Raw genomic sequence first — 25466 nt, 5'->3', positions numbered from 1 at the left:
TCTCGCACAGACACCTCGCAATACCCAGCCCCATCGCCCTGCGGCTGGCTGGCGCGCTCTGGCCACTGCTGGACAACGTAAGGCTCTGTGCCCCCAGCCACGGCCACTGGGTGCTGTCCCCAAGTGTGGGGCCCCGTGGATTTTTGGGCCTGTGCACAGAGGGGCCTGGAGCAGCTGATGTGGAGGGCTTTTGCTTCCTTTCCAACAGGACAACCGCCATGTGCAGCTGCTCTCCATTCGCCTCTTCCAAGAGGTGATGAGGTTGGTAGCGGCCAAGGGTAAAAAGCCCCTCAAGATGCTTGTGAGCAAGAGCCTGCTGCCACTCTTCTTCAACTGCCACCATGAGAACATGCGTGTGGCAGAGGTGAGGACTCCTGGGCGCTGCTGTCCTCCTGGCAGGGGGCTCAGCTGTCTCCCTGCACCCGGGCACCTCATGGGCTCCAGCCTCCTCCTGGCCTTGGCACAGGGAGGCAGCTCCTGTGCCCTGGGCTGCGGTGCCATCTCTGGGTCTCTGCTGCTCTGCAGGCCTCTTGTGAAACGCTGCTTTCTGCACTAAGCTTCCTGAAGAGGAGAGATCTTGAGCACCTGCTGATGGCGGATCAGATGTGGAGGTTTGGCGAGTGCTTGGTAAGAACGCTGCTCCCCCTTCCCTGGGCTGCCCACGCGGGCTCTTCTCCAGGCTCCTCTGGCCCCAGGGCCGGAGCTGATGGAGCCCCGAGCTCCATCAAGCCCGCGCCTTGCCGGGCCCTCTGCCCCGCTCAGGGCTGTGCGGGCAGGGCAGGCCGGGGCCAAGGGACAGAGCCCGCGCCAACCCTTCCCTCCGTGCCCTGCCGCTCTCTCCAGCTGGCACAGGACAGGAGCCGAGCGGCCGAGCTGCTGCGCCAGGCGCTGCCGTACCTGCGGAGCCCACAGGAGCCCCTGCGAGAGGCGGCCGTCAGGTTTCTTGGTGAGCCACAAGCCCGGCTCCCTCCCCGCCCCGCCGCAGCTCGGCCCCAGCCCCGCCTGCTGCCCCGGCAGCGCCATCCGGGCCGGGGCTCTGGAGCCCCGCCTGCCCTCGGCGCCGCTGCCGCCCTCTCGCAGCCGTGTCCTTGGGCGTCAGGATGCGGCGAGGGCCGGGCCTGAGCCCTGCAGGGGAAGGCGCTGCTGTGGCCGCAGGGCTGGCAGCGCCGCTGCGGGGCAGCTGTGCGGCTGGGGCCGTGACAGGCTCTGTGTTGGCAGGGATGGCCGGGCGGTTCCTCAGAGAGCAGCAGCGAGAGTTGCAGCTCATGTGCAGGGGTGAGTGAGGCCAGCGGGCTGTCAGCGGGGGCTGGCGCTGGCAGCTGCGTTCCCTGCCCCGGCTGGGAGGGCTCTGCTCCCTGCGCGCACGAGGGGCGGCGTGGGCAGAGCACAGAGACCTTCCCGGGGCCTGCGGGAGGGACATTCGTGGCCAGCGTCTTCCAGCTGATCCTTGCTGTCTCCTGCTTCCTCCAGGCCATGGCAAGAGCTGCCGTGTGGGAGGGATGGGGCAGGAGGGTCTCCCCAGGTCCCTGCAGATGCAGGCTCTGACTGTGGCTCTGTTCCTCTCTCTTCCAGCCCTTCAGGACATGACATGACACCAGCCCTGCCATCTCATGCCTGGCTCTTCAGACTCTGTACATCAACAGAGCTGTACAGAGCATTCCCTCCTCCCGACTCCAGCAGATGCGAGATGGATTCCGCCGCCTCTGGAAGTCACGGCCTTCCCTGTGTCGCAGGGGCTGGTTGTCCTGCATGAGCAGTGTGGAGAACTGATCCGGGAGGCTGCGTCTGCTGGGGCCACCTGAGTCTGCAGGGAACACCTCTGCTCTGCAAGCACTTTCTTTCACCCCACCGTAGGATTAGTAAATTGCTGTTGTCATACACAGAGGACCAGGAGCTTTCTTTTGGTGCCCAGAGTCTTCAGGCCAATGGGGAAGAGGGCAAAAAGGGTGCTTGTGCTCGCCAAGTTGGCCAAGCGTGCGGAGTGGAAGGGAAAGTGGCCAAAAGGCCCTTGGCCTTTGGTGGTTCTGTGGAAGCCTTAAGGCTTCTGACAGAGCGGGCGGGCAGAGGCCGGAGCTGCGGCGGGGATCCCTGAGAGACCGGTCCCTGGAGATGGCCAGCACCCCTCTGCCAGCCTGGAAGCGCCATCTGTGTCCTGCCCGTGTGTTGCTGGCTGGATTGCTGAGGGCTCTGAGGTGCCTCTTGATGCGGCTCCTCTGGAGCTCCTTCAGCAGCCAGGCAGGCCTGGGGGAGGCGTGGAGGGCACGGGACAGTGGGAGGCCATGAAGGGCTGCGGTGCTGCCAAGGCCTGCCCGGAGAAGGCAGTGGGAAGGCGTGAGGGGGATGCGTGTGGCGCTGGGTGGCGGGAGGCTGTGATGGGCCAGGAGGACTTGTGTGGATGGGTTGGTGGGAAGCCCTGAGGAACTGGGTGGCAGAGGCCATAAGCAGCCCCCAGACAGCCACCTTCTTCCTGCCAGCTGGCTGCTCTGGCGCTTCCCCGACGCGTCTCTGGTGCCTGTGGCAGAAGCCCTCGAGGCCTGGCCTCAGCAGGACGGTGGGGACAGCCCCGAGGTGCCCAGGCTGCTTTGGCCAGGGACAAGGAGGGACAAGGACCCCAAGCAGGCCCTGCTGGAGCACGGCCACTGGCTGCTGCAGGCGAGGAGCAGTGGGAAGTGGCAGCGCTGGCGATCAGCCCGGGTCCCCAGAGCTGTCCAGGCCACTGTGCTGTGTGGCCAAGACTCCCCTGACACTGAGCTCGGGACCCACAGAGCTGCTGCCACCATGGTAAGAACGATGTCTCCTGGAGCTGGCCTGTGGAGCTCCTGCTGTCAACGTGGCTCTGGACACCAGAGAAAAATGACCAGAGTGTGCACAGGAACAGCAGCACCCAGAAGGCTTGTACCTCCTCAGGAAGACATCCACACCAGACAGGATGCCAAAAGAGGGGATGCTGTGTGCACAATTTTTCGTGGCTTGGCAAAGGGTGTAAGGGAAAGTGGTCACCATGGTTTTCTCTTGACTTGCCAGAATCACAGCAACGCTTGGCAGCTTCAGCTGCAGCCTGTCCCCCTGACTGACCTCAGCGGCTCTGCTCGAGGGCACACTCGCCTTCCAGAGTCGGCTGTTGCAAGGCAGCAGCGTTGGTGCCATCGTTAGAGACTCTGATGGGACACGAGCCCTTAGCTGCAGCTGCTGACACTCTCCTCCATTCAGGCACCTTTCTAAAAACAGCGTGAGCGTCTACACTGGAAATGGAGACCTTGCTGAGAAAGAAGGAAGAAGCAGCAGATGCTGAAGAAAAGCAGGACTCGTGTGGCTGAGGTTCAGGGATAGAGGGAAGTAAGCACTTTGGTGTCTGCTGAACAGATGGCCCAGGTCATAGGCTCAGGCTCTGCTGAGTGAGGATTCTGCTCTGGTCTTGTTGGAGGCCCTCCCTTATTCCTGGATCAAGTCTTGTGGAGCTGTGGGAACAAGTGTGTTCCGTGCCCATCGAACAGAAGAAAGTGGCAGGATACGTTTGCTCTCAGTGCTTGTCTTGGCTGTTCCTTCATGGGGCTGGCACCATCATCGACGGAGACACAAAACAGGTTGTCTCACCCCAGAGTTATCCCTATCTTGCCCAGGTTCCTTGCAAGTTCACCAGGGAAATTCACTGCGAGTTCCTGTCCATTCCCTTGCCCAGCAGGCACCCAGTTGTGTTTGGACGTGAGCTGCTGGCCACAGCCAGACAAGCAGCAACCTCCAGCATTGGGCATCACGCGCTGGGCTGATGGTTTTTACCAGAAAGCAAGAAAAACAGTCAGAAGGACACAAGGAAACTTGAGAGGATCTCCGTAAGAATCTAATTGTGTTGTGAAAGTCAACAGTGGATGGGGTTTTTGTGCTGCAGATAATCACTTCCAAGCAAAAATCATTCCAGGAAGGAGTAACAGCTTCTGACAGAGACCAAGTGTTGCCACCAGGTGCTCCTGCCAACAGCCGCCTGCAGAAAGGAGCACACACACCAATGCACGTGGGCTTTGGCTGTCCTCTGGCAGAGAAGTCCCCAGGGGACACAGGTCTCTGTGGCAGGAGCAGGCACCAGCATTGGCAGGCCTTGGGGGCAGCAGGTCTCCTTTGGCAGGGACTCTGCCACACCTGCTGATTTCACTGCTCCCAGGACTCAGAGCAGCATTCGTGCCCTGGGCCATACGTCCTGTGTCTGTGTGTAAGGGTCGGTCCGAAGTTCCCCTCGATTTTGCCTCCCGACCGTCGCAAGGAGACCTCGAGGACCCCACCCAGGCTGACTCTGGACAATGGTTTACTGGCCGGGCCAGGTGGAAGCTCATGACTGTGTGCTGGTGTATTGTGTTCACTGGACTGTGCTGTTGTGGCACCAACCAGAGACTGTGTTGTACCAGCTGAGGACTGCTTGTCCGTACCTGTCTCCTGCAGCACCACACAATGGTCCATAAATCTTCCCACCTCTTGGCCAGAAGCCACTCGCTTTGGAGAAGGACTATAAAAGAGCGACCCTCTGGAGAAGACCCTTTGAGATCTCTCCACTGATGAAGACCCCTGAGATCTCCCCACGGACGAGGACTCGTCTATCGGATGACCCGTGAGGACGCCCGTCTCGTCTGTTGGTAGCTATTTCCCCATCCCTTCCTTTCCTTCCCCTTTCCTTATCCTGTACCTCTCCCCTTTACCGTAACTGAATTGTTGGCATTTGATGAAATGCATTGCTGTTGTTGACTAAACTGATTTTCTGTTGTTGAATAAACTGATTTTGTCCCCTGCATTTTGCCTGTTTGCACCTTTGAGATCAAAAGAACCATCACGACCCCCGCTCTGCATTAATAGCGGATCGTGACACACTGGGCTGGCACTGGGAGCACTGGGAGGGAAGTGGTTTGGTAACACTGAGATGGTGACATTGGTATGGGGACAATAGGGTGGTGGCACTGGGAGGGAACTGGAGACAGATTGAACTGGGAGCACTGGGATGGTGACACTGGGACACAACTGGTGGCATTGGGATGGAACTGGTGACACTGGGACACAACTAGGAGCACTGGGACAGGGACACTGGGACAGGATGGGGGACACTGGGATGGGACTGGAGACACTGGGAGGGAACTGGGAGCACTGGGATGGTGATATTGGTATGGTGGCAATGGGGCAGTGACACTGGGATGGCACTAAGACCACTGGGAAGGAACTGGGAGCACTGAGCTTGTGACACTGGGACAGGCCTGGGGACACTGGGATGGGAATGGCTTGGTGGCACGGGGTTGGTGACACTGGGCTGGTGACACTGGGACAGGACTGGGGACACTGGGGCAGCTCTGGTGGTGCTGGGGTTGAACTGGGGACACTGGGCTGGTGACACTGAGATTGAAAGGGTGGCACTGGGATGGTGACACTGGGGCAGCCCTGGGGACACTGGGCTGGTGGCTCTGGGGTGTCCCCGGAGCCACTGCTCAGGTGCCACTGTGCTGGTTGCCCTGCTGCCGTGACCCTGGTGCCACCTGTGCGGTGTCCCCATGTCCCCACAGTGTCCCTGGACTCAGTGTGCGCTGCCCTGGGGGTGGCCGAGGACAGTCACCTGCTGCTGGCTCTGGGCACGGTGGCCGTGTCCTGCCAGGTGATCCTGCAGGCCTCAGCAACATCGTGGTGACACCTGGCCACCATCGCCCGTGAGCACTGGGCCATGGCCCAGCGCCTGCGAGACCGCGCCCAGTGGGTGGCAACCGCCAGGGCCAGCGCCGAGGCCACTGCGGCCACCAGCAAGATCACCGCAATGTCCAGGGGCGGCTGGAGATGGTGACATGGCACCTGGGGACCTTGGTGGACGCTGTTAACCAGGACATGGTGGTGACACATGGGGGACACGGTGACAGGGGTTCCCCAGAGCTGCCCGGGCCCTCGGGGACATCGTGGTGGCCTTGGGGACATCGGTGGAAGGGACACAAGGAAGTGATGCAAAAGCTGGAGGCGGCCCGGGATGCAGGGACAGGGTGGGGACACGGAAGTGGCACTGTCACCCCGAGGGACACTGGGGACCTTGGTGTCCTTGCCTTGGGGACATCAGGGCCACCCTGAGGTCGCCTGTCCTGTTTTGGGTCACTACGATGTCCCTGCAGTGTCCCCACGGGACCGCAGTTTGTCCCCCTGAATCGTTAAAAACCGGAATAATCACGGACAAAGGCGCTGTAACTAATTAAAGTTACAAAGTGGTGTGTTTATTCACCGGCACGGGAGTCACCTCCCAAAGGCGTGACCGCCCCGAACAAGGTTCTTTGCCCTCTATTTATTGCCCAAGATCTTACATACAATACATGTGCATAACCCCAGCACCTCCCATCCCCATCCCATATTAAAATGAGCCCATTCGTCCTTCATGCGTGCGCAGTTCTTCTCTTGAATTGGGTCGGTGGTCTCGAAATGGGTCAGTGGTCTCGAAGGATGAAGTCAGGAGAGTCTTCATCAGGTCTCAGTGACCCTCTGGAACAATCCAAGGCCTCGTGCTTCATGATTAACGCATTATTATTTTATGTTCTTCTATACCTAAGTTCATAATAGCAGATAATTATACCAATTAGCTCTTGCCTAAGCATCAAGTAATTACCTACCTAACTTACATCTTGGCCATGGAAACTCCTTCTACCCTTAGCAAAAATCTTAACTCTTTAAAACCATGATTCAACTCTCCATGTCTGTGCCCCACCATGTCTTTGTCCCTCCGTGTCCCCACCCATGTCTCAGTTCAGTGTCTTTATTTTCACCCGTGTTGGTTGTTTTAAAAGGATGAAGAGAAATGAAAAGCAAATCGAGGCCAAAAGAAAAGGATTTCCTTGTCTGTGTGAGCTGAGGACCTATGTGCTTGAGTGAGAGGGAAAAACATATTTTGGAGGACTTTCTACCCCACTGGCTCCAAAATCTTGGTTGTTGCCTCAGTTCATCACCATTTGGCTGCCGAAGACAACCTTAGGCAATAGGAAATGAAAATCCTGGAATCAGTGAGGTTGGAAAAGATCTCCAAGACTGTTCAGTATTCCTGGATGCCAGCAGGAGATAGGATTGAACACAGATTTTCTGGGGATCAAAGTCAACAAATCTGCGCTCCGCAAGGAATTCCCAATGTCAGTTTGAGCCCTGATGGGCGTTCCTGCCCCTGTGTTCATCCAGGTGCCCACAGGGAGACAGGATGATGCAGAGACCCCCGCCAGCCAGGTGTCTTCCCAACAGGGATCACCAGGGTCACAGATCACCAGGGCTCTGCCCAACGGGGGTCACTGGGGATCATCCAACACCGATCCTCCCATGGAGGATGGAGCTGGAGCAGAGCACGAAGCTCTTCCCACACTCGGGGCACTCACAGGGCTTCCCTTAGTGGTGACTCCGTTGGTGTCGGGTCAAGTGAGAGCTCTTGGAGAAGCTCTTCCCACACTCAGGACACTCGTAGGGCCTCTCCCCAGTGTGGATGCGCCGGTGGACAGTGAGGGTGGAGTTCTGCTTGAATCCCTTCCCGCAGTCGGGGCAGCGGAAGGGCCTCTCCTCTGTGTGAATCCGCTCATGTAGGAGGACATGGGAGCTGGTCTGAAACCTCTTCCCACACTTGGGACACTCGTAGGGCCTCTCCCCAGTGTGGATGCGCTGGTGCCTTCTCAGGTGAGAACTATGCCCAAAGCTCTTCCCACATTCCAAGCAGGTGTAGGGCCGGTCCCCTGTGTGGATCACCTGGTGCTGCATCAGATGAAAAATGGTCCTGAAACTCTTCCCACATTTCCCACACTCATAGGGCTTTTCCCCAGTGTGGATCCTCTGGTGCCGGATCAGCTGGGACCTGTAGTTGAAACTCTTCCCACATTCCAAGCACTTGTGGGGCTTCTCCCCTCCACGAGGCTTCTCCACCAGCTCTGAGCTCTGCCTGGATCTCCAGCCGCCTTCCCGGCTCAGGGAGGGTCTTTCCTCCTCGCAGCTCCCTGGGCTGGGTTTGCAGCCCCTCCTCGTGAGAGATCTCCGGGGCTTTTCTGCCTCCTCCATCCCCGCACACCTGGGCAATGAAAAATCCTGGTTTAGGGGGAAATAACAAGAAGAGAGCTCCATAAACTGGGTGTTCCTCCTTGACCAAGTTCATCTCTGGAAGTCATTGGGCATCTTGTGTCTGTAATAACCTCCCAAACACCAAGATTCCCACCCAAAATCCTCCCAACTTTAAGACACGGATCAAATCTCCCCAAATAAAAAGCTTCAGCCAAAATCCCCTCCAAAATTTTGCAGGTTTAAAAGTAAAACCAGTGAGAGACTCCAAGTCGGAAATACAATTTGATAGGAAAAATGATAAGAGAAAAATAATACATGCAATAGTAAAAAAGAAAACAACTGACAGAATCAGAATACAACCTGACACCCCGCTAGTTAGGGTGGTGGTAGCAGTCCCGATGAAGTGGTCTTGTTGTAGTAGTGATGCTGTAGAAAGGTCTGGTAGCTCTTGTCCTCTGGAATCCAGTGGGTAAGGGCTGCCTTGGTGTTCCAAATCTCAGATTTTATCTAGGTAGGAAAGGCTTGGCTCCTCCCCCTGGCTGGAGCATCTCCCAATGGGATGATGGAATTTTATCAGTCATGCAGTGGCACTCAATGGCCCATGAACAGAAGATATCTTCCTGGAGGAAGGATGGGTTGTGGAAAAGATAAAGAACACTGCCCCACCTGGTTTTAACAGATGGCCCATTAGCAGAGGATATCTCCCACACAGATAAGGATCACTGCCCCACAGATGGTGATAGAATTTGTACTTTTGGTCACATCCTGTGACCTAAAACACATCCCCTGCTTGCCAGGGCCTTGAGGGGCAGCTGTCCAGCTGGGCCAAGCTGTGCCAGCAGCTCCAGCCATGCTGGGGAGCCTTGCCAGCTCTGGGCCCTGCTGTGCAGGAGGGTCCCTGTGTGAGCTGGGGCCTCAGCCACTCCTCTCTCCACACTCGCCCTGCTGCAGCTCCCTACTCTTCCTCCTATTATTCCTCCTTCTCCTGCACAATCCCACCTGCTCCTCCCACGTGCATCCATGGCTGCTTTAGGAATACAATGGGACCTCCACAAGCCCTTGCACCCCCAGAGCTCAGGTCAGGTTGAAAGAACAAACGGGAAATAAAGAAACACCTTTGGAAGCTGGTGATAGAAGCCAAGATACCATGGCTATGGCTTTTGCCATTGGCTTTGGCCAGAAAAAGTGCCAGATCCAGGGCAGATATTCCATTATCTCCCTTGGAATTGGTGCGTGAAATTTTTTACCCCAGTAATTCTTCATCTAGTGGAGAATAATTCTACTTTTGTATTGTCAGTTAGGTTTGGGCCAAGGATGTGACAAGCAATTTTTACTCCTTGGAGAAGAAGTAGAAAAATTTTGATTGCATTGGAAATTTTTTGTGTATATTTTTGAATGGCTCTTAATGATGGCAACATTTCCATATGGGTTTTTCCATGTTCACGTTTAGGGTGGATTTTGCAATACCAGAAAAGCTTTAAAGGTGATGCTTCAATGCATAAACATTTAAGAAAATATTGTTAAAAAGGAAAAAAAAAATGGCAAAAAATAATGCAGATTGTGGGGGTGCACTTGTGGATCACCCAATGACTGCTCTGGAATAGAAGCACTGGATCCAGGCACAGCCAGGAGAGGAGCTTTAGAAATGCAAATTAACACAGCTAGGGCAAATTGTGCACCATGTACCAGGGTCTTGTTCCCTGGGAGAGGAATTTCGCTGATTTCCTCTGTCCCTCACCCCAAGCTCTGCCTGCTTGCACAGATGGAATTTGCACAACTAAAGGCAGAGCCCATAGTGAGGATATCTGACTGCAACAGAAACTGGTTAAGCTGCAAAGAGAAACAGCAAAGGAAAACGTTGTGAAAACTTAATGAAAAATGTGGGAGGGGGGGAATAATCCCTCTCCCCAGTCCAACATGTGCTGTCACTGTTCAGAGAAATCAGTTGGGAATCCAAGTATTTGATGATTATTTAGAGAAAAGTGGTCAATTGATGCAGCCCTGGCTGGAGGGAGCACCCAAAAATGGGAAAAAGATGAACGGCCACCAGAACAAATCCTACAACACCACGGACCAGCCCCTGGAAGCCCTAATGATTTCGTACCAGGAGACAAAAAATCATAATCATAATTTGAGTGGCATAATTAGGTTAAAAACTGTCCTCGAAATAATAACCAACCAGACAGCTCCAGCTCCTGACTTTACTGCCCACCAATCCAAGGAAATGAAGAATGAGACATGTCACCATGGGATAGAATCAGATTATCTATTAAAAGAAGGAGAGGAGTTTGTGGAAAATTAAATGATTGAAACTGCTATTTGCAAACAGATGATAACCAAAAAGTGGTGAAACAGATAACAAAGGAAAGAAGAAAATAGCTCATATTCCAATCCAAATGTAGAAAGGATGGGAATGGGACACGTTTTCGTGGTTCCCTGGCAGACCATGGGTTAAACGAATGCTGCTCCTCCTCTGATGTGCTGCAGCAACTCTCATCTTTTTACCATGCACTGAGTGCAGCTCATTCAGCAGGTGAGCAAGGGGACGCAGGTGGCAGCCAGGCCTCCTGATCCAGAAACGGCTACAAAAGGACAGGGAATGAGGTCACTGAGAATAATCCCAAACCAAAGAGGATCCAGGAAAAGATACTAAGTCAATAGTAATAAAGTTAGTGAAGATAATTATTGAGAAAATGAGAAGAGGGTTTGAACAGAGTAAGATGAATGTGCCTGGAGACAGGGCCAGGAATTTGTAGAAAAGGAAGTAACAAGACAAACCATCAGTTTCAGAAAACTAATTGGCACGGACAACTGCTCAGCCAAGATCCTTCTCAATTCCTGAACTTCGAGAAGGAGAAACACTTAACAGAGCCGGGAATATCGGATGTTATACAAAAGGAGGGGTGCATATTAACGAGGGCATGAAGTAGGCGGATCGCGAAGTCTGAACCCTCCAAGTACCTCAGGCAGTGGGGAAAGGGAGAGGGAGATCCGGCCGGGAAAATGAGGATAAAAAGGCGGCTGCGTTTTAGAGACCGCATGGCAAATGCCGCATGGCCTCTCCCCTTGTTCATGAATAAAGTGACTTTTACAGGACTCCTCTGTCTCTTTTGTGCACACAAACCTCTCGCCACGTGAATTATCCCGTAGAGCCCCAGAGACAAGGGCAGCTACCTCTGTGCTACCCACAGCAACCGGGACGAGCCAGCGCTGCTCCGGCATCGGCTCCTGCCGAGGCTGCAGGTGGGTCTGGGCTCCATCCCGGACTCACCCCCAGCTCCCAGCGCCCTCAGCTCCCGCTCACCCCGAGCTCCCGGCGGTTCAGGGCAGCAGCGGTTCCTTGGCCTCCTGCCCGCTCCTCAGGCGAGGTTTCCGAGAAATGGCGGAGCTCGGGCAAAGGGAGCAGAGTCCGTGCCGCGTGCAGAGCCCGCCCCTCGCGGCGATTGGCTGGTTCCGCTGTCACTCCTCGAATTCGCGCGCTGATTGGGCAGAGCCGGGGAGAGCCCGGCCCCGGGGCCGCCGCCACCAGGAGACAAAGAGCGAGCGAGGGGGACGGGGCTTGTATGACTTAGAGCAAAGGATAAATCCATCTCAAACAAAAGATGTTCTTAACAAGCAAAAAGATTTTCACAGACAAACAAGAAAGCTGGTGTGGCAAGTAGAGAAAAGATCTCAGAATTTTCCAATGCAAGAAAACTGAAAAAGTACTTCGAGCTTAAAGTGTGTCATACTAACCTTTGGTGATTGGACAATAGTAACATGAATATGGTAATGTTAGTAGTAAGGATAGGCTATAGGTAACAGTAAAGGATGCTCTGTAATGGAAAGTATAGAATGCAGTGTAACCAGAACTAGAGAAGCTTCAGACGAACCTACAGCTGTGGCTGAAAAGGCTCCACGACCTGTGAATTGCGGTATCATCTGGATACAAAAAACAGCATTTTAAAGAGCCGTCTGGAGCCCCACATAGCTCGTTTTGGCTCTTACAGACGGGCACACACAGACACACAGACACACAGACACAGACACACAGACACACACACACACACACAGACACACACAGACACACACACACACACACACCCCCACCCCAGCACATCCGTGCTACACACACACCCACCTAGGCACAGTCTCCACTAATGCTCACCTGCCCACAGGCACAAGACCTGTTGTCCTTAGAGAGCTCGTGCACACGAATACGTGCAGTGTCATTGACACACGGATGTCCCACACAGAGCCGTGCTCACCCTTGCGGAGCTGTGCACACCTACAAGCACAGAGCTGTGCACAGACTCCACACACGTGTACACAGCAGTGCACAGATGTGAACAGTGCTGTGCACACCCGCACACATGGACACTGTGCAAAGCAGGACGGGCACTCTTACATCTGGACACGCTAGAAAATATCCGTGTGTGCAGCTGTGCACACTGACACACGTGTGCACTTCGGTGTCTGTGTGTGCACACAGAGCTCTGCACACTGGCACACGTGTGCACTGCACTTTTCTAGAGCCCTCCTGGCCCCGACCCCCCTGTGGGTCTCTCTGTGGGATCATGACACGGTGGGGATGGGGACAGGAGAGGGGAGTATGGGTGGGACACTGTGGCACAGTTCATGCCTACAATTAGTTAAAATATGTCACTAGAAGTTCTTCTTACTTCCCCAACCCTCCCCCACACACATACTCGAAGACAGGTCCCGCATTCCTGCAGGCAGCACAAGGCTTCACAAAACCCGGTCTTTGGGGACAATTTCTTAGTTATTTCACTCTGGCGAGGCTCGGGGGGGGGGACAAGGGGACTGTTCCTCTCCTCACATGTTCTTAGGGACAACCAACCCTGTTCCTTTCTTCATCTCACTCTCTGCAGAGCTCTGCCCACCATCATTCGCCTTTAATGAAGAAACAAAAGACAACCTAGAAATCTCCTTCCCAGTGCAAACAACACGCAGAGAATCTGTGCTGGAAAGAGAACACCCGTGGTGAACAGTGAGCTTGTTCTGCACAAACAGGAAAGGCCAGGCCAGTGCCCACATGAGACGAGTCACATCCAGTGCTTGCCACCCTCCCAGGCAATATTCAACCTCTCAGCCTCACAGACCTCTGTTCTAGTACTCCCCGTGGGGTCCTGGAAAGAGAATGGTGGCACATCTACTGCCTGCTACCCCCCTCTAGGCAATATTCAACTGTTTAGTTCACAGACTCATCTTCCAGCACTCTCAGTGGGCTCAGCAGAGCCACTTCCCACTGGTGGGGGCAAAGAGCACCCTCTGTGCCTTTGTGGTGGGAGCAGACAGTGTTGTCTCAAAGAAAAGGTCAAAGAGAGACCAAGCTGGACCTCTGCCTCCTGCCCCTCACCCCACAAGGGCAGGAGGGCACAAAGCTGAGCTTTTTTTTTTCTTTTTCTGTCCTGTCATTTCCGGGAGCTTGACTATCTCGAAGGAGAGGATTAGAAGGATTTCTTGAGGATCACTGCCAGTGCACAGCACACATGGCATCCCTCACCCCTTACATCATCCTGGGATGGAGGGGTAGGAACCAACAACAGCCCTACCCCACTGCTCCAGAAGCCAAAACCCCCATGCAAGCATTTAGTTATGGCCTTCTTAGAGAACCACATTCCCACGTGAGAGCCCTCCCGCACAGCCGGGCTGGTTCTCCACCCTCGGCCGCGCTGTCCGCGCCACCTCTGGGCTGGCGAACGCCGGGAGTTGCTGGGCTGGGTTTGATGGCCCCGCTCAGCGCTTTCGGCCGCTGCTCACGCCGCACCCTCGCGATTTTCTCTGGCAATCAATGCAGATTGGCCAGGAAAATCCAGAAAGCAAAAAATAGAGACCAAGGGCATTCCAGAAGGGGTTTCCTGCAGCCAGACACACAGCAGCAGTTTCCAGGAGCTGTCACTTGCTAGTCCACGGCTTTAAGGATGCTGTGGTGGTGCTACAGGAGAAGACCCTTGGTGTTGTGCTGGAACAGGTTCCTGTAGAAGAAAAGGTGATGTTCCTATGTGCAGGGAACTCTGTGGTATCAGCAGTGGAGGAGCAGGGTGAGGAAGATCTCCAGCCTTGGGATATTTCTGCAAGAGCCTTCACCCCTGCCAGAGCCTGGGTGAGAGCAGCCAGAGTGCAGAGGGAGGCAGCCCTTTGGACAGGCGTCCCTGCTCCCTCAGAGCCACGGCTATGAGACAAACAGCCTCATCCCTGAGGATGCAGATGGGCAGGAAATGCCTGGAAGTAAAAAGGGGAGCCCAGCCATCTCCAAGAAGCTGTTCCCAGAGGCAAGTGTCCCAGCAGGAAGTGTCCTGGAGCCACTTGTGTTCAGCCTACAGTCAGTTCCCAGAACGCTGTCCCTGTTCCAGTGGGGAACCCCCCACGCTTTGCAGCAGGAAAGATTCACATGAAACCAAGGAGGCTCTTGCATCTGCAGGAAGCTTCTCCCCTCTGCTAGTGAGATGGCCTCTGACTACCAGGAATGTGTTTACAGATTAAGATCTGATCTTCTTCGGAGCATTAGTGTTAAATACATTAGGATTTTCTCGGAGACTTGTCAGAATGTTCCCACTGTTTTGGATTTGACTGGTGTGATAATTGACAAAAGATTCGTGTTAATCACAAAAGCATTGGGGTTTGTATAAACCAGTATACTAAGCTCTGAAATGAAGCATGGACACTAGATAAAGGAAATTATATGATAAAATAATTCTGTTTAAAATCACCTTGTTATGTTATATTATGTTGTATTATCTTACATTATAATATGTTATGTTATGTTTTTCAAATAAGTTGTATCGGCTACCAGCTTGCAAAATCGGACTTCCCAAAAAGCCCTTCCTACCTTTGTCTGATCAATACTGCCTATCTCAAGGACCAGACTCCAAGAACTTCTCTGGTGATTATCTACAAGGACCGGATGGCTATCTGTGACTGATTATCACCCAAAGGCTTTGTGAATTTGTGTACAACGAGAACCCACAGTATAAGAAGAGGCTGCAAACCAAGGTTGGGTGGAGCGTGGAGTGGGCGGTGACCCCTCACGTTCCCCAGCGCTGCTTGCTCTTTCTTTATCAAATAAAGCAATCTAAATTTTGCTGAATATCGAGACTTTTGTCTCTCATTTATAACAACTAGAATATGTACTACTTCTCTGGCCTCTAAGATCTTTTACTCACTAAAAGCACTTAAAACTTATTCCATTTACTTACTTATTGCTCCCTCGTTCTACAACCTAAACCTTCACCTCTGCTTTATGTGTGAGAGGCTTAACATATTTCAATCCATCTCAAGACTTTAATTCAATCCCTGCACTCTGATCTCTCTCTGGAGGATTCAGACAAACTCTTGACTTACTCACTCCAACACATCCCCACACTGATTTTAGAGGAGTCGTGTGTCCCACACACAGCCCCGCTGTCATTCTGCCCAAGCACAGCTGCTCCAGTGTTCCCAATAAAGCTTCCCAGTTCACCCGGTCCCGTTTATTGGGGGGAGGGACCTGGGGGGACTCCAGTCCTTACAAACAGAAAATCCTGGATTTGGGTGAAACACTGGCTTAGGGTGTGCTTTCTTTTCCTCCTCCCTTTTGCCAACTCCTGCTCTTTTCTGTCTCTCTGTGAATGCTAATTTTTGCTGTACATTTTCCCTCTGATAATTGAACTGCTTACCATATCAAATGTAACAGTTGTTCTTCACCCAAATTTAACACGAGCAGGTGCTACTTCTCTTTCAGGTTAAGATCAGAGCTTGAATGCAGGGATTTCCAAGTGAATAAATTACCTTTCCCTCTTTCAGTCCAAAGTGAGCTACTGCCACCTGCACTTGCCCTTCCCTTCCTCTCCTGAACCACCGAACAGCCCCACTGGGATGGCAGGAGCTGGGCCTGGGAACTGCTGCCTTTGGAGTTGCATCTCCTCCTCCCGTGGCCGCTGCTCAGAGCCCAGAAGTGCTCTGAGAACTTGAAGTTCTGGCAGCTGGGTTAGAGCCTACATGGGAGGAGGAGAAGGTTCACCAGAGCCCTTCTCCTGCCGTGCCAGCTCCAGGGCAAGGAGTGCAATGGAAGCCAGCCAATGTCCAAAGCCCATCTGCTCTGCCAGTTCCTGTGGGAATGAGCTGCTGCAGAGGGGAAGATTTGGGTGGAAATGTGGTTCTCTAAGAAGGCCATAACTAAATGCTTGCATGGGGATTTTGGCTTCTGGAGCAGTGGGGTAGGGCTGTTGTTGGTTCCTACCCCTCCATCCCATGATGATGTAAGGGGTGAGGGATGCCATGTGTGCTGTGCACTGGCAGTGATCCTCATGAAATCCTTCTAATCCTCTCCTTCGAGCTAGTCAAGCTCCTGGAAATGACAGGACAGAAAAAGAAAAAAAAAAGCTCAGCTTTGTGCCCTCCTGCCCTTGTGGGGTGAGGGACAGGAGGCAGAGGTCCAGCTTGGTCTCTCTCTGACCTTTCCTTTGAGACAACACTGTCTGCTCCCACCACAAAGGCACAGAGGGTGCTCTTTGCCCCCACCAGTGGGAAGTGGCTCTGCTGACCCCACTAAGAGTGCTGGAAGATGAGTCTGTGAACTAAACAGTTGAATATTGCCTAGAGGGGGTAGCAGGCAGTAGATGTGCCACCATTCTCTTTCCAGGACCCCACTGGGAGGACTTGAACTATCGACGATGAGAGAGAGACGGGGACACTGAATGGTGATCAAAATCCAATTTTTACTGAGCACTACATGTACTTATATACCATTTACAGGAAGGCTGGTAATATTTTCCTGCAATCACATAGACAAACCTTACACAGACAAACTCTCACATAGACAAACTTTACATTTGGACTTAGTAAAATCTTATTTCCCATAACCCAGACTTGATCCAGTCCTCTTGCAGTCAGGTCTCTGTTTGCTCTTGCCAGGCATCCTCGTTGTCAGGCTGCATTTGCTGATTCAATCTGCAGTACTCTCAGTCTCATTTGCATTACCCATATCCACACCTCCCCCGTTTCTTTTAACTAAAAATACACTCTTAAGCGATTTGTCGATTAAATTCTTAACACACTGTAAAATACAAGGAATAACTACTTCAATGCATAATATGATGCCTAATACATACAAACCTCTTTGAACTAAATTCCTGACCCAGCCTGTGAGTCGCCAGTGCCCTAAGAGCCAGTTCAGCCAGTCGTACCCATTATCTACCCGAAGTTTATTCACACCTTCTTTGAGGGCTTGAGTGCTGGCATAGATGGGCTGGGAGTGGTCAGAAAGGTTAAGGAGGCAACACATCCCATCGAATTCCTCAGCCACAGGCGGCGGCGGAGCTCGGAGGCGGCCCCAGCGCAGGTGGGAGCCGCGCTCGGTTGTGCGGGGGCTCGGGGCTCGCTGCGGGCCGAGGGGGCGGCAGGGGGCTCTGGCGGGTTGGTTGTGCCGGTGCCGGCCCGTGTTGGCGCTGGGCTGAGGGCGCTGCGGGAGCGGCTGCCCGCGGTCTCCTTCCCGCTGGGGCCTCGGCAGGAGCCGGTGCCGGAGCAGCGCTGGCTCGTCCCGGTTGCTGTGGGTGGCACAGAGGTGTCTGCCCTGTGCCCGGGGCTGTGCGGGAAAATTCCCGTGGCCGGAGGTTTGTGTGCCCAAAGGAGACAGAGGAGTCCTGTAAAAGTGACTTTATTGATGAACAAAGAGAGAGGCCATGAGGCATTTGCCATGCGGTCTCTAAAGCGCCGCCTCCTTTTTATCCTCATTTTCCCGTCTGCATCTCCCTCTCCCATTCCCCTCTGGCTGACGTTTTCGGAAAGTTCAGACTTCCCGATCCACCTACTGCATGTCCCTCTTAATATGCACTCCTACTACGATATTAATCTTACTGCTTGCAATCCCTCATTTTCTTATTTTCTCAAGAATTGCCTTTACAAACTTTTAATTTCCATTGACTCAATCTCTTTTCCTGCGTCCTCTTTGGCGCAAGGCGTCGTGCATGGTAAAAAGCTGAGAGTTGCTGCAGCACGTCAGAGGAGGAGCAGCATTCGTTTAAGCCATGGTCTGCCAGGGAACCACGAAAACGTGTCCCATTCCCATCCTCTCCCTCTTTGCACTGGTACATGAGCTACTTTCTTATTTCCTTTGTTATCTGTTTCACCACTTTTCGGTTATCATCTATTTGCAAACAGCAATTTGAATGATTTAATTTTCCACAAACTCCTCCTTCTTCTGTAAATAGATAATCTGATTCCATCCCATGGTGAAATGTCTCGTTCCTCATTTCAGCGGCTTGGTCAGCAGGAAGGTCAGGAGCTGGAGCTGTCTGCTTGGTTATTATTTCAAGGACACTTTTTAACCTAATTATGCCACTCAAATTATGGATGGATTTTCTGTGTCCTGATATGAATTCGTTAGGGATCCCAGGGGCTGGTCCATGGTGTTGTAGCATTTGTTCTGGTGGCCGTTCATCTTTTTCCCTTTTTTGGGTGCTCCCTCCTGCCACGGCTGCATCAATTGACCACTTTTATCTTATGAAATGATAAAATGTTTGGATTCCCAAGTGATTTCTCTGGACTAGCAAAAACACCTCATTGCTTTGGGGAGAGGGATGATCCCCCCCCACAAACACTTTTTTTCATGAAATTTGCTCAATATTCTCCGTTTGCTGTTTCCCTTTGCAGCTTAACCAGTTTCTGTTGCAGTCAGATATCCTCACTCTGGGCTCTGCCTTTAGTTGTGCAAATTCCATCTGTGCAAGCAGGCAGAGCTGGGGGTGAGGGGCAGATGGACTCAGGGAAATTCCTCCCCCTGGCAAGAAGGCCCTTGGGCATTGTCCACACTTCTCCAGAGCAATGTTAATTTGCATTTCTAAAACTCCTCTCCTGGCTGCCTGGAACTAGGATTTTCTTCCAGAGCAGCCTTTAGGTGATTCACACGTCCACCCTCACAACCTGCTTTATTTTTCTTTATTATTTTTTTTAACGATTTTTTATTAACAGTTTATGCGTTAAAGCCTCACCATTTGTACTCTTCTAGGTTTGCAAAATGCAACTTAAAGGTGAGCTTCTAAAGATCCATTCCGAAATTCTGCCGTCATTAAGAGCCACCACAAATATATAGAAAAATATTCCAATGCAATCAAGTCTTTTCTGCCTCTTCTCCTAGGAGTAAAAATTGCTTGTCACACCCCTGGCCCAAACCTAACTGACAATCTAAAAGTAGGATTAATGTGAACAATTTTTCTCATGGTGTAATCTTGTCACTGAAACTGCAGGGACAATAAAAATCTCTCCAGCAATATCTTTAGTGTTAGAGAGTTAAGGCATTACTTGATCCTGGTCAGGATGTGCAACAGAAGTAATTTCATCCACACATAGCCCGGGTGTGCAGAGAAAATCATTCCATGACATGTGAGTTTTACTAGATTTTCCCTTAACTTTTTACAGTCCGAACCCATTGAAATCCATTGGTTTAGTGTTCATTGCTTTAAAGTTGTGTAGTTCTTAGTGTTTGGTTTCCTATTGCACACGGATTTCTCCTCTTCTGATGTTAATTAGATCCACATTCCTGGATTTCCTTCTCAGTCTTTTCCAGACCAGGTGTCTCCATCTATGCCGGGGCAGTGTCTGGGGTGGGTGTTTCTTGATGTTTGCTGATGTTTCTTTGATGTTTTGTTGAATGTTGTTATCTTTGTGGGAATCTTTTGGGCTATTCCCAGTCTGTTGAGATGTTAAACTCATCTCTGTTGAGTGGTGCAACATCCCTTAAAAAAAACCTTTTAAAATTTCTTTCCTGAGAGAAAGGCAAGCCGAGCCTGACTAGTAAAATGAAATGTAAAAAAATTTAAATTTGGTATATTTTCCAACAGTGGAATCGCAGGCAGCCCAGTGTGTGAGTGTAATTGAGAGGCAGAGTCCTGGGTGGATGCTGTGAACAGCAAAGTGCCAAGGCAGGCTCTGTGCCAGCCCAGCTTCCTGGGGCAGAGATTTCACAAGAGACAGGATTCTGGCCACAGACTGCTTGAAATATACATCCCTTATCTCCAGCCCGCCCTAGGTGGAGAATTCCCAGGGTAAGGAATTGCAAAGATCAATTCCAAGGGAGAGAATTGAATATCTGCCCTGGCTCTGGCCAAAGGTTATAATGGCCGGATGCTTGGCCTTCAGCCAAGGGCACACACTGACTCAGAAAACACTTCCTAAATGCAGCAACATGTTGCATATTCATAGACCTTCATGCATTATTCACAATCATTCCCCTCCAACCTGTAAATCACTGTTTTTGCCTTCCCTGGGGTTCTGGTGTCCCATAATCCAGGAATGTGAAGAATTTCCTGATTTATCTTCTTTACCATTTTCCAAGTTTGTTACATGAAGAAAAGATTTTTACGTTACACTCCAAGAAAAATATATTTATCACACAACTGTTTATAAGTTTTGTTAATTGCAGAACTAAAAGAAACTATATTCATACAGCAATGTTTTCCAGCATATAGGATCCATTTTAATATTTGCAAAGTCTCAATAATATAATGTACACTTATAACACACCTAGAATTCATTTTTCTTTTTCTCTGTCTGGAGGAGACATAGCTGGTGGTCCAGTCATTTTGTTGTTTTTCATTTTCTCAGGTTTTTTTCCTTTTCTCCTGTCCATAGCACAACACTGAGGATATTTGGGTTTAAAAAGTCATAAAATGTTGTGGCTAGAGCAGAGAATCTTCAATCCAGGTCCTGCAATTTCCTCTTAATCCTCAGAATTCTTGCACCTGCTTTTTAGTCCTGGATTACTTCTGAGATTCCCTGGTCCCTCTCTGGGTCAATACACCACAAACCCTCAGTCAAAATATGTCCCAAATATTTAACTCTTTTCTCCAAAATTTCCTCTTTTATTTCAAATACTCAAAGATGCTTTTTAGCCTGAACATTCAGCCATTTCACAGAGGCTTCTTCTGCCACTTCTTGTCCTCCTGATTGCAGCAAGTCATCCACATCCTGCATTAACCCAATCCCTGGGGGTGGGGTAAATTCCTGTGATATTTTCTGCAAGGCTTGCCCCAATAAGGCTGGTGCTTCCGTGCATCCCTGCAGAAGGACCGTCCATGTATTTTCCATTTTCCCTTCTATCTCTTATTCCCACTAAAAGGCAAATACTAGTTTTCCATACTGTGTACGTGGGCATCACGAGGAAGCATCTTTGCCATCAAGTACTGAATGGTGTCAGTGTGAGGAGGGCACCTGGTTCAAGATGGTGTAAGGATCTGAGACTGTTAGGTACCTGGGTTGGATAATCTCATTTATTTTCCTTAGGTCCTGCAGCATTCTATCGATTCCATCTGATATCTTGACCGGCAGGATAGGAGCATTACAGGGAGAGATCCCTGGCTTCAAAAGCCCTGCCTTTAGCAGGGACTCAATAAGAGGCTGAAAGCTCTGCCTTCCCTCTCTTGGAGCAGGGTACTGCTTTTAGACACCGCTTGTCCTGGTTGCTTCAAAGAGCTTTGGAGAGGCTCCATATCTCATTTTCCCTATTTTTCTGGAGCTGCCCAAACTTCTGAGTTCACATCAGCTTAGGCCTTGCCAGATATTTGACACAAAGGCAAAACAGAACTTGACTCTGTAACACCTTTTGCAATGTTAATTTGCATTCGAATTTAGCTATCAAATCTCTTCTCAGTACATTACAATCACAGTTAGGTGCAAATGAAAATTCTTGCATTTCAAACTCAGTCCCCTGGGTGCTGGAGCCCCCTTGGGCCCTGGGGTTCATCCCTCAGGGGCTGTAGAAACTCTGCCATGGCCTTTGCCTTCCCCTTGGCCTTTTCCTCCTCCCTTCTTGCATTCCCCTGCTGTGCCTTTGTGACCAAGTGCTCCAGGGGCTTCTTCTGCCCCTCCTGCAGCCCCCTCAGTGCCTGGGGGTGCTCATCCTCTGACAGCTGCTGAGCTTTCTGCTAAATCATTCCTTTCTGCAGTGACCCAAGGAAAATGCTTAAAAGCTAATCTGGATGTTTGCACGTCCAATGCCCATTTCCCAGCTGTTCCTTTGTGCTGCTGCTCCTTGTGCTGTGGCTGCCGTGGCCAGCCCGTATCCCAGAGCCGGTGCCTGTCCTGCCGCAGTGTCCAAACGCGGCCCCCCCGGCGGGCAGGGCCGGCAGCTCCACGGGGCCGGGCAGCGGCCGGGGCGTCCCGCAGCCTCCTGGGGGCCGGGGGCCACTGCCGGGCCTGCAATTGCCGGGGGGTGCTGGGCTCAGGCAGCGCCCGGCGCTGAGCCCCGGCTGCCCCACAGCCCCGGCCCGGCCCCGCAGCTCCCCACAGGCCCCCAGCCCGTGCTCCCGGTGCCGCCCCTCTGCGCCCGCTCCTGCCGCTGGCCAGCACAGAGAAACCCCCTGCAATCCTGACCTCCTTGTGTGCCTGTCCTGGCAACCGGGGATACAAAGGATCTGCAGCAGCTGGGAAATTCTGAGAATCAAACCCTGCTGAAAAACAACCCCATCCTCAGTATTCTTCTCTTCTTCGTCTTTGTCATCATCCTTTTTCTTCCCACATAGATTTTTCCTGCTGCCGCTTTCCTGAACCATATTCCTGCACACTCCCCTTCACGCAATCCCTTCCCAGCACACCAACAGCATCCATCCCCTGTTGTCTAAATCCCTTCTCGACTTCCCTTATTGCCCCCCTGGGTGTCCCTGTCCTTGATTACCTCTGGGAGAATGTGCAAACTCCCTCCACATGCTCCCAAGGAGCCCTTCAGAGATATTTTGGCATCATTATCCCTTTTTCCGGGATTCCTTCGTGGCTTTCCCTTTCTACCCTCCATGGGTGCCCTGCCATGTTTAGTCCCCGAAGATGCCACTGTAGTCCCTGCTGAGATTTTCAGTGCTCTCTGGCTGCCGACTGTTCCCAGCCCCCCTGATCTGTCACTCGTCTGTCTCCTGGTCACTCTCGGGTACCAAATCCATGCCCGGTGCCGCCGCCACCCAAGGGAGCCGATCACCCAAACTGGGTGAGGCACCTTCACCTCCACTGACTGCGCCCGGCCCGGACGGGGGAAGGAATTCGTGCCGAGCCCCAAGGTGTGTGGAAAAATTCACATCACCAGAGGTTTCTGTCTGCTAGGAAGACAGAGGAGTCTTGTAAAAGTAATTTAATTCATAAAAAATGGAAGAGAGCACTGGCCATTTCCCATGGGGCTTCTGAAATTGTTGGAGGACGCAGCCTCCTTTTCATCCTAATTTTACCAGCTGCATCTCCCTCTCCCTTTCCATATTGGCTGAAGTACTTAAGGGGTAGAGACTTCCCAAGGCACTCACTGCATCCACCTCTTTATATGCACCACACATAGCTAACGATGTCCAGGACTCTATTAAGTGTTTGTTCTTCTTCTGGGAGTTCATGAATTGAGCAGGACCTTGGCTGAGCAGCAGTCTGTGTGGTCAATTAATAACATTTTCTGACCCTGGTGGCTTCTGCTGTCACTTCCTTATGTCCACGTCCCCGGCCCTGTGTCCAAGCGGATTCGCAGCATGTGTTTGTAGAGACCCTTTGCTGTTGTTCCTTGCATGGGGGTCCCCCGTTTTGGGGCCATCCCCCCTGGAGCAGGGTGTCCCGGCTTGGTGCAGCCCCGCCCCTCGGGCAGCGCTGAGCCAATGAGAGCGCGCGGCGGTGATGACGCAGCAGTGTCCAGGCAGAGCCGCAGCTCCCAGCGTTGCCCACCTGGAGCCACCTGCGCCCGGCCCGGGCCCCAGCGCCCCCCGGCAGGGGAATTTGGGGAGGTGGGAGGAGGGGAGCGCCAAGGCCGGGCCCCCCCGCGCTGTGGTGGCGGCAGCGGCTGCAGTGGGGAGCGAGTGCGGGCGGGAGCGGCCGAGAGCCCAGCGCTGCCCCAGCCCGAGCTGCCCCAGCTCCATGGCTGCCCCTGCGCTGGGATGCTGTGGGTTTGGGGGGAAGAGGGAGCCGGCAGTGGGTGCTGGGCCTGGGGGCAGCAGGAGAATGGAAGGAGAAGCAGGGTTGAAGAAGAAAAGGATCAAACGATGTATGTGGGAGGAGCAGGTGGGATTGTGCAGGAGAAAGAGGAATAATGGGAGGAAGAGGAGTGTGAGGAAGAGCAGGGACACCAGAGGAGGATTCGTAGGAACAGTAAACACCACAAGGTTCCACCCCTCCCTGTATCTGCAGCCTCTCCCCCAGTCCCATGAGCGTTGCCCCCCCCCATGCAGCATTGGGGTTCCACACTTTTTAGAGGGGTGAATATTGGTGTTTCTGAGCTTTAGCTGGGTAAATTTTGGTGCTTTGGTTTTTTTCAGGGGCTGAACCTTAGTATTTTTGACAGAGTTTTGTCTACATCTTGCTATTTGGGGGGTTTTTGATCTGTGTCATGATGTTTGTAACATTTTTAGGCTGTATCTTGGTATTTTGGAGATTCTTACAGACACAAGATGCCCAATGTCTTCCTGAGTTGCACTTGGGGATGGAGGAGCGCCCAGCCCAAGACTCTATCCTCTTGTTTTTTCCGCAAACCAGGATTTTTCATTCCTAAGGCGTCAGTAGATGGAGGCAGAAAAACCCCAGAGATCTCTCTCAAGGAGGGGCTGCAAACCCAGCCCAGGGAGCTGCGAGGAGGAAAGACCCTCCCTGAGCCGGGAAGGCGGCCGGAGATCCAAGCGGAGCTCAGAGCTGGTGGAGAAGCCTCCTGGAGGGGAGAAGCCCCACAAGTGCTTGGAATGTGGGAAGGGTTTCAGGTGGAGCTCCCACCTGATCCGGCACCAGATGATCCACACTGGGGAAAAGCCCTACGAGTGTGGGAAATGTGGGAAGGGCTTCAGGACAATTTTTGATCTGATGCGGCACCAGGTGATCCACACAGGGGAACGGCCCTACACCTGCTTGGAATGTGGCATGAGCTTTGGGTGGATGTCCTACCTGAAGAAACACCGACGCATCCACACAGGGGAGAGGCCCTACGAGTGTCCCAAGTGTGGGAAGAAGTTTCACACCAGCTCCAGTCTCCTCCTACATGAGCGGATTCACACAGAGGAGAGGCCCTTCCGCTGCCCCGACTGCGGGAAGGGATTCAACCGCAACGACAACCTCGCTGTCCACCGGCGCATCCACACTGGGGAGAGGCCCTACGAGTGTCCTGAGTGTGGGAAGAGCTTCTCACAGAGCTTTCACTTGACCCAACCAACGGAGGCACCACTAAGGGAAGCCCTGTGAGTGCCCCGAGTGTGGGAAGAGCTTCGTGCTCTGCTCCAGCTCCATCCCCCATGGGAGGTTCGGTGTTGGATGATCCCCAGTGACCCCGCTGGGCAGAGCCCTGGTGATCCGTGTTGGGTGGGGGGAAGGGGTTGGAGAGATTTTTCTGCTCTGGGAATGGACAGGGAATGGAATGGCTGGGGACTGAGAGGAATTGGGAGATACTCTGGTGACACGGGGAGGAACTGTGAGGACAGCAGGAGAGACTGGGATGGACTGGGAGAGCCACCGGAGTCGCTTGG

At 52.6% G+C, this 25466-nt stretch overlaps 1 protein-coding gene across 1 annotated transcript; it reads right to left on the bottom strand.

The window, feature by feature from the left end:
* Positions 1-6199: 6199 nt before the first annotated feature.
* LOC148217917 (uncharacterized) lies at positions 6200-8046 on the bottom strand. The gene is made up of 2 exons (XM_088158356.1): positions 7359-8046; positions 6200-6546 (listed from the first exon to the last, which is right to left on the bottom strand). Exon 1 carries the CDS (start codon positions 8023-8025, stop codon positions 7369-7371), a length of 657 nt encoding a protein of 218 aa, XP_088014482.1. The 5' UTR covers positions 8026-8046; the 3' UTR covers positions 6200-6546; positions 7359-7368.
* Between the last annotated feature and the right edge of the window lie 17420 nt (positions 8047-25466).

Source organism: Sturnus vulgaris, unplaced genomic scaffold (assembly GCF_052056855.1).
Source record: "Sturnus vulgaris isolate bStuVul1 unplaced genomic scaffold, bStuVul1.hap1 Scaffold_198, whole genome shotgun sequence".
NCBI lineage: Eukaryota > Metazoa > Chordata > Aves > Passeriformes > Sturnidae > Sturnus > Sturnus vulgaris.
Note: the sequence above shows the minus strand (reverse complement) of the source record. Positions and strands in the feature narration are given on the sequence as shown.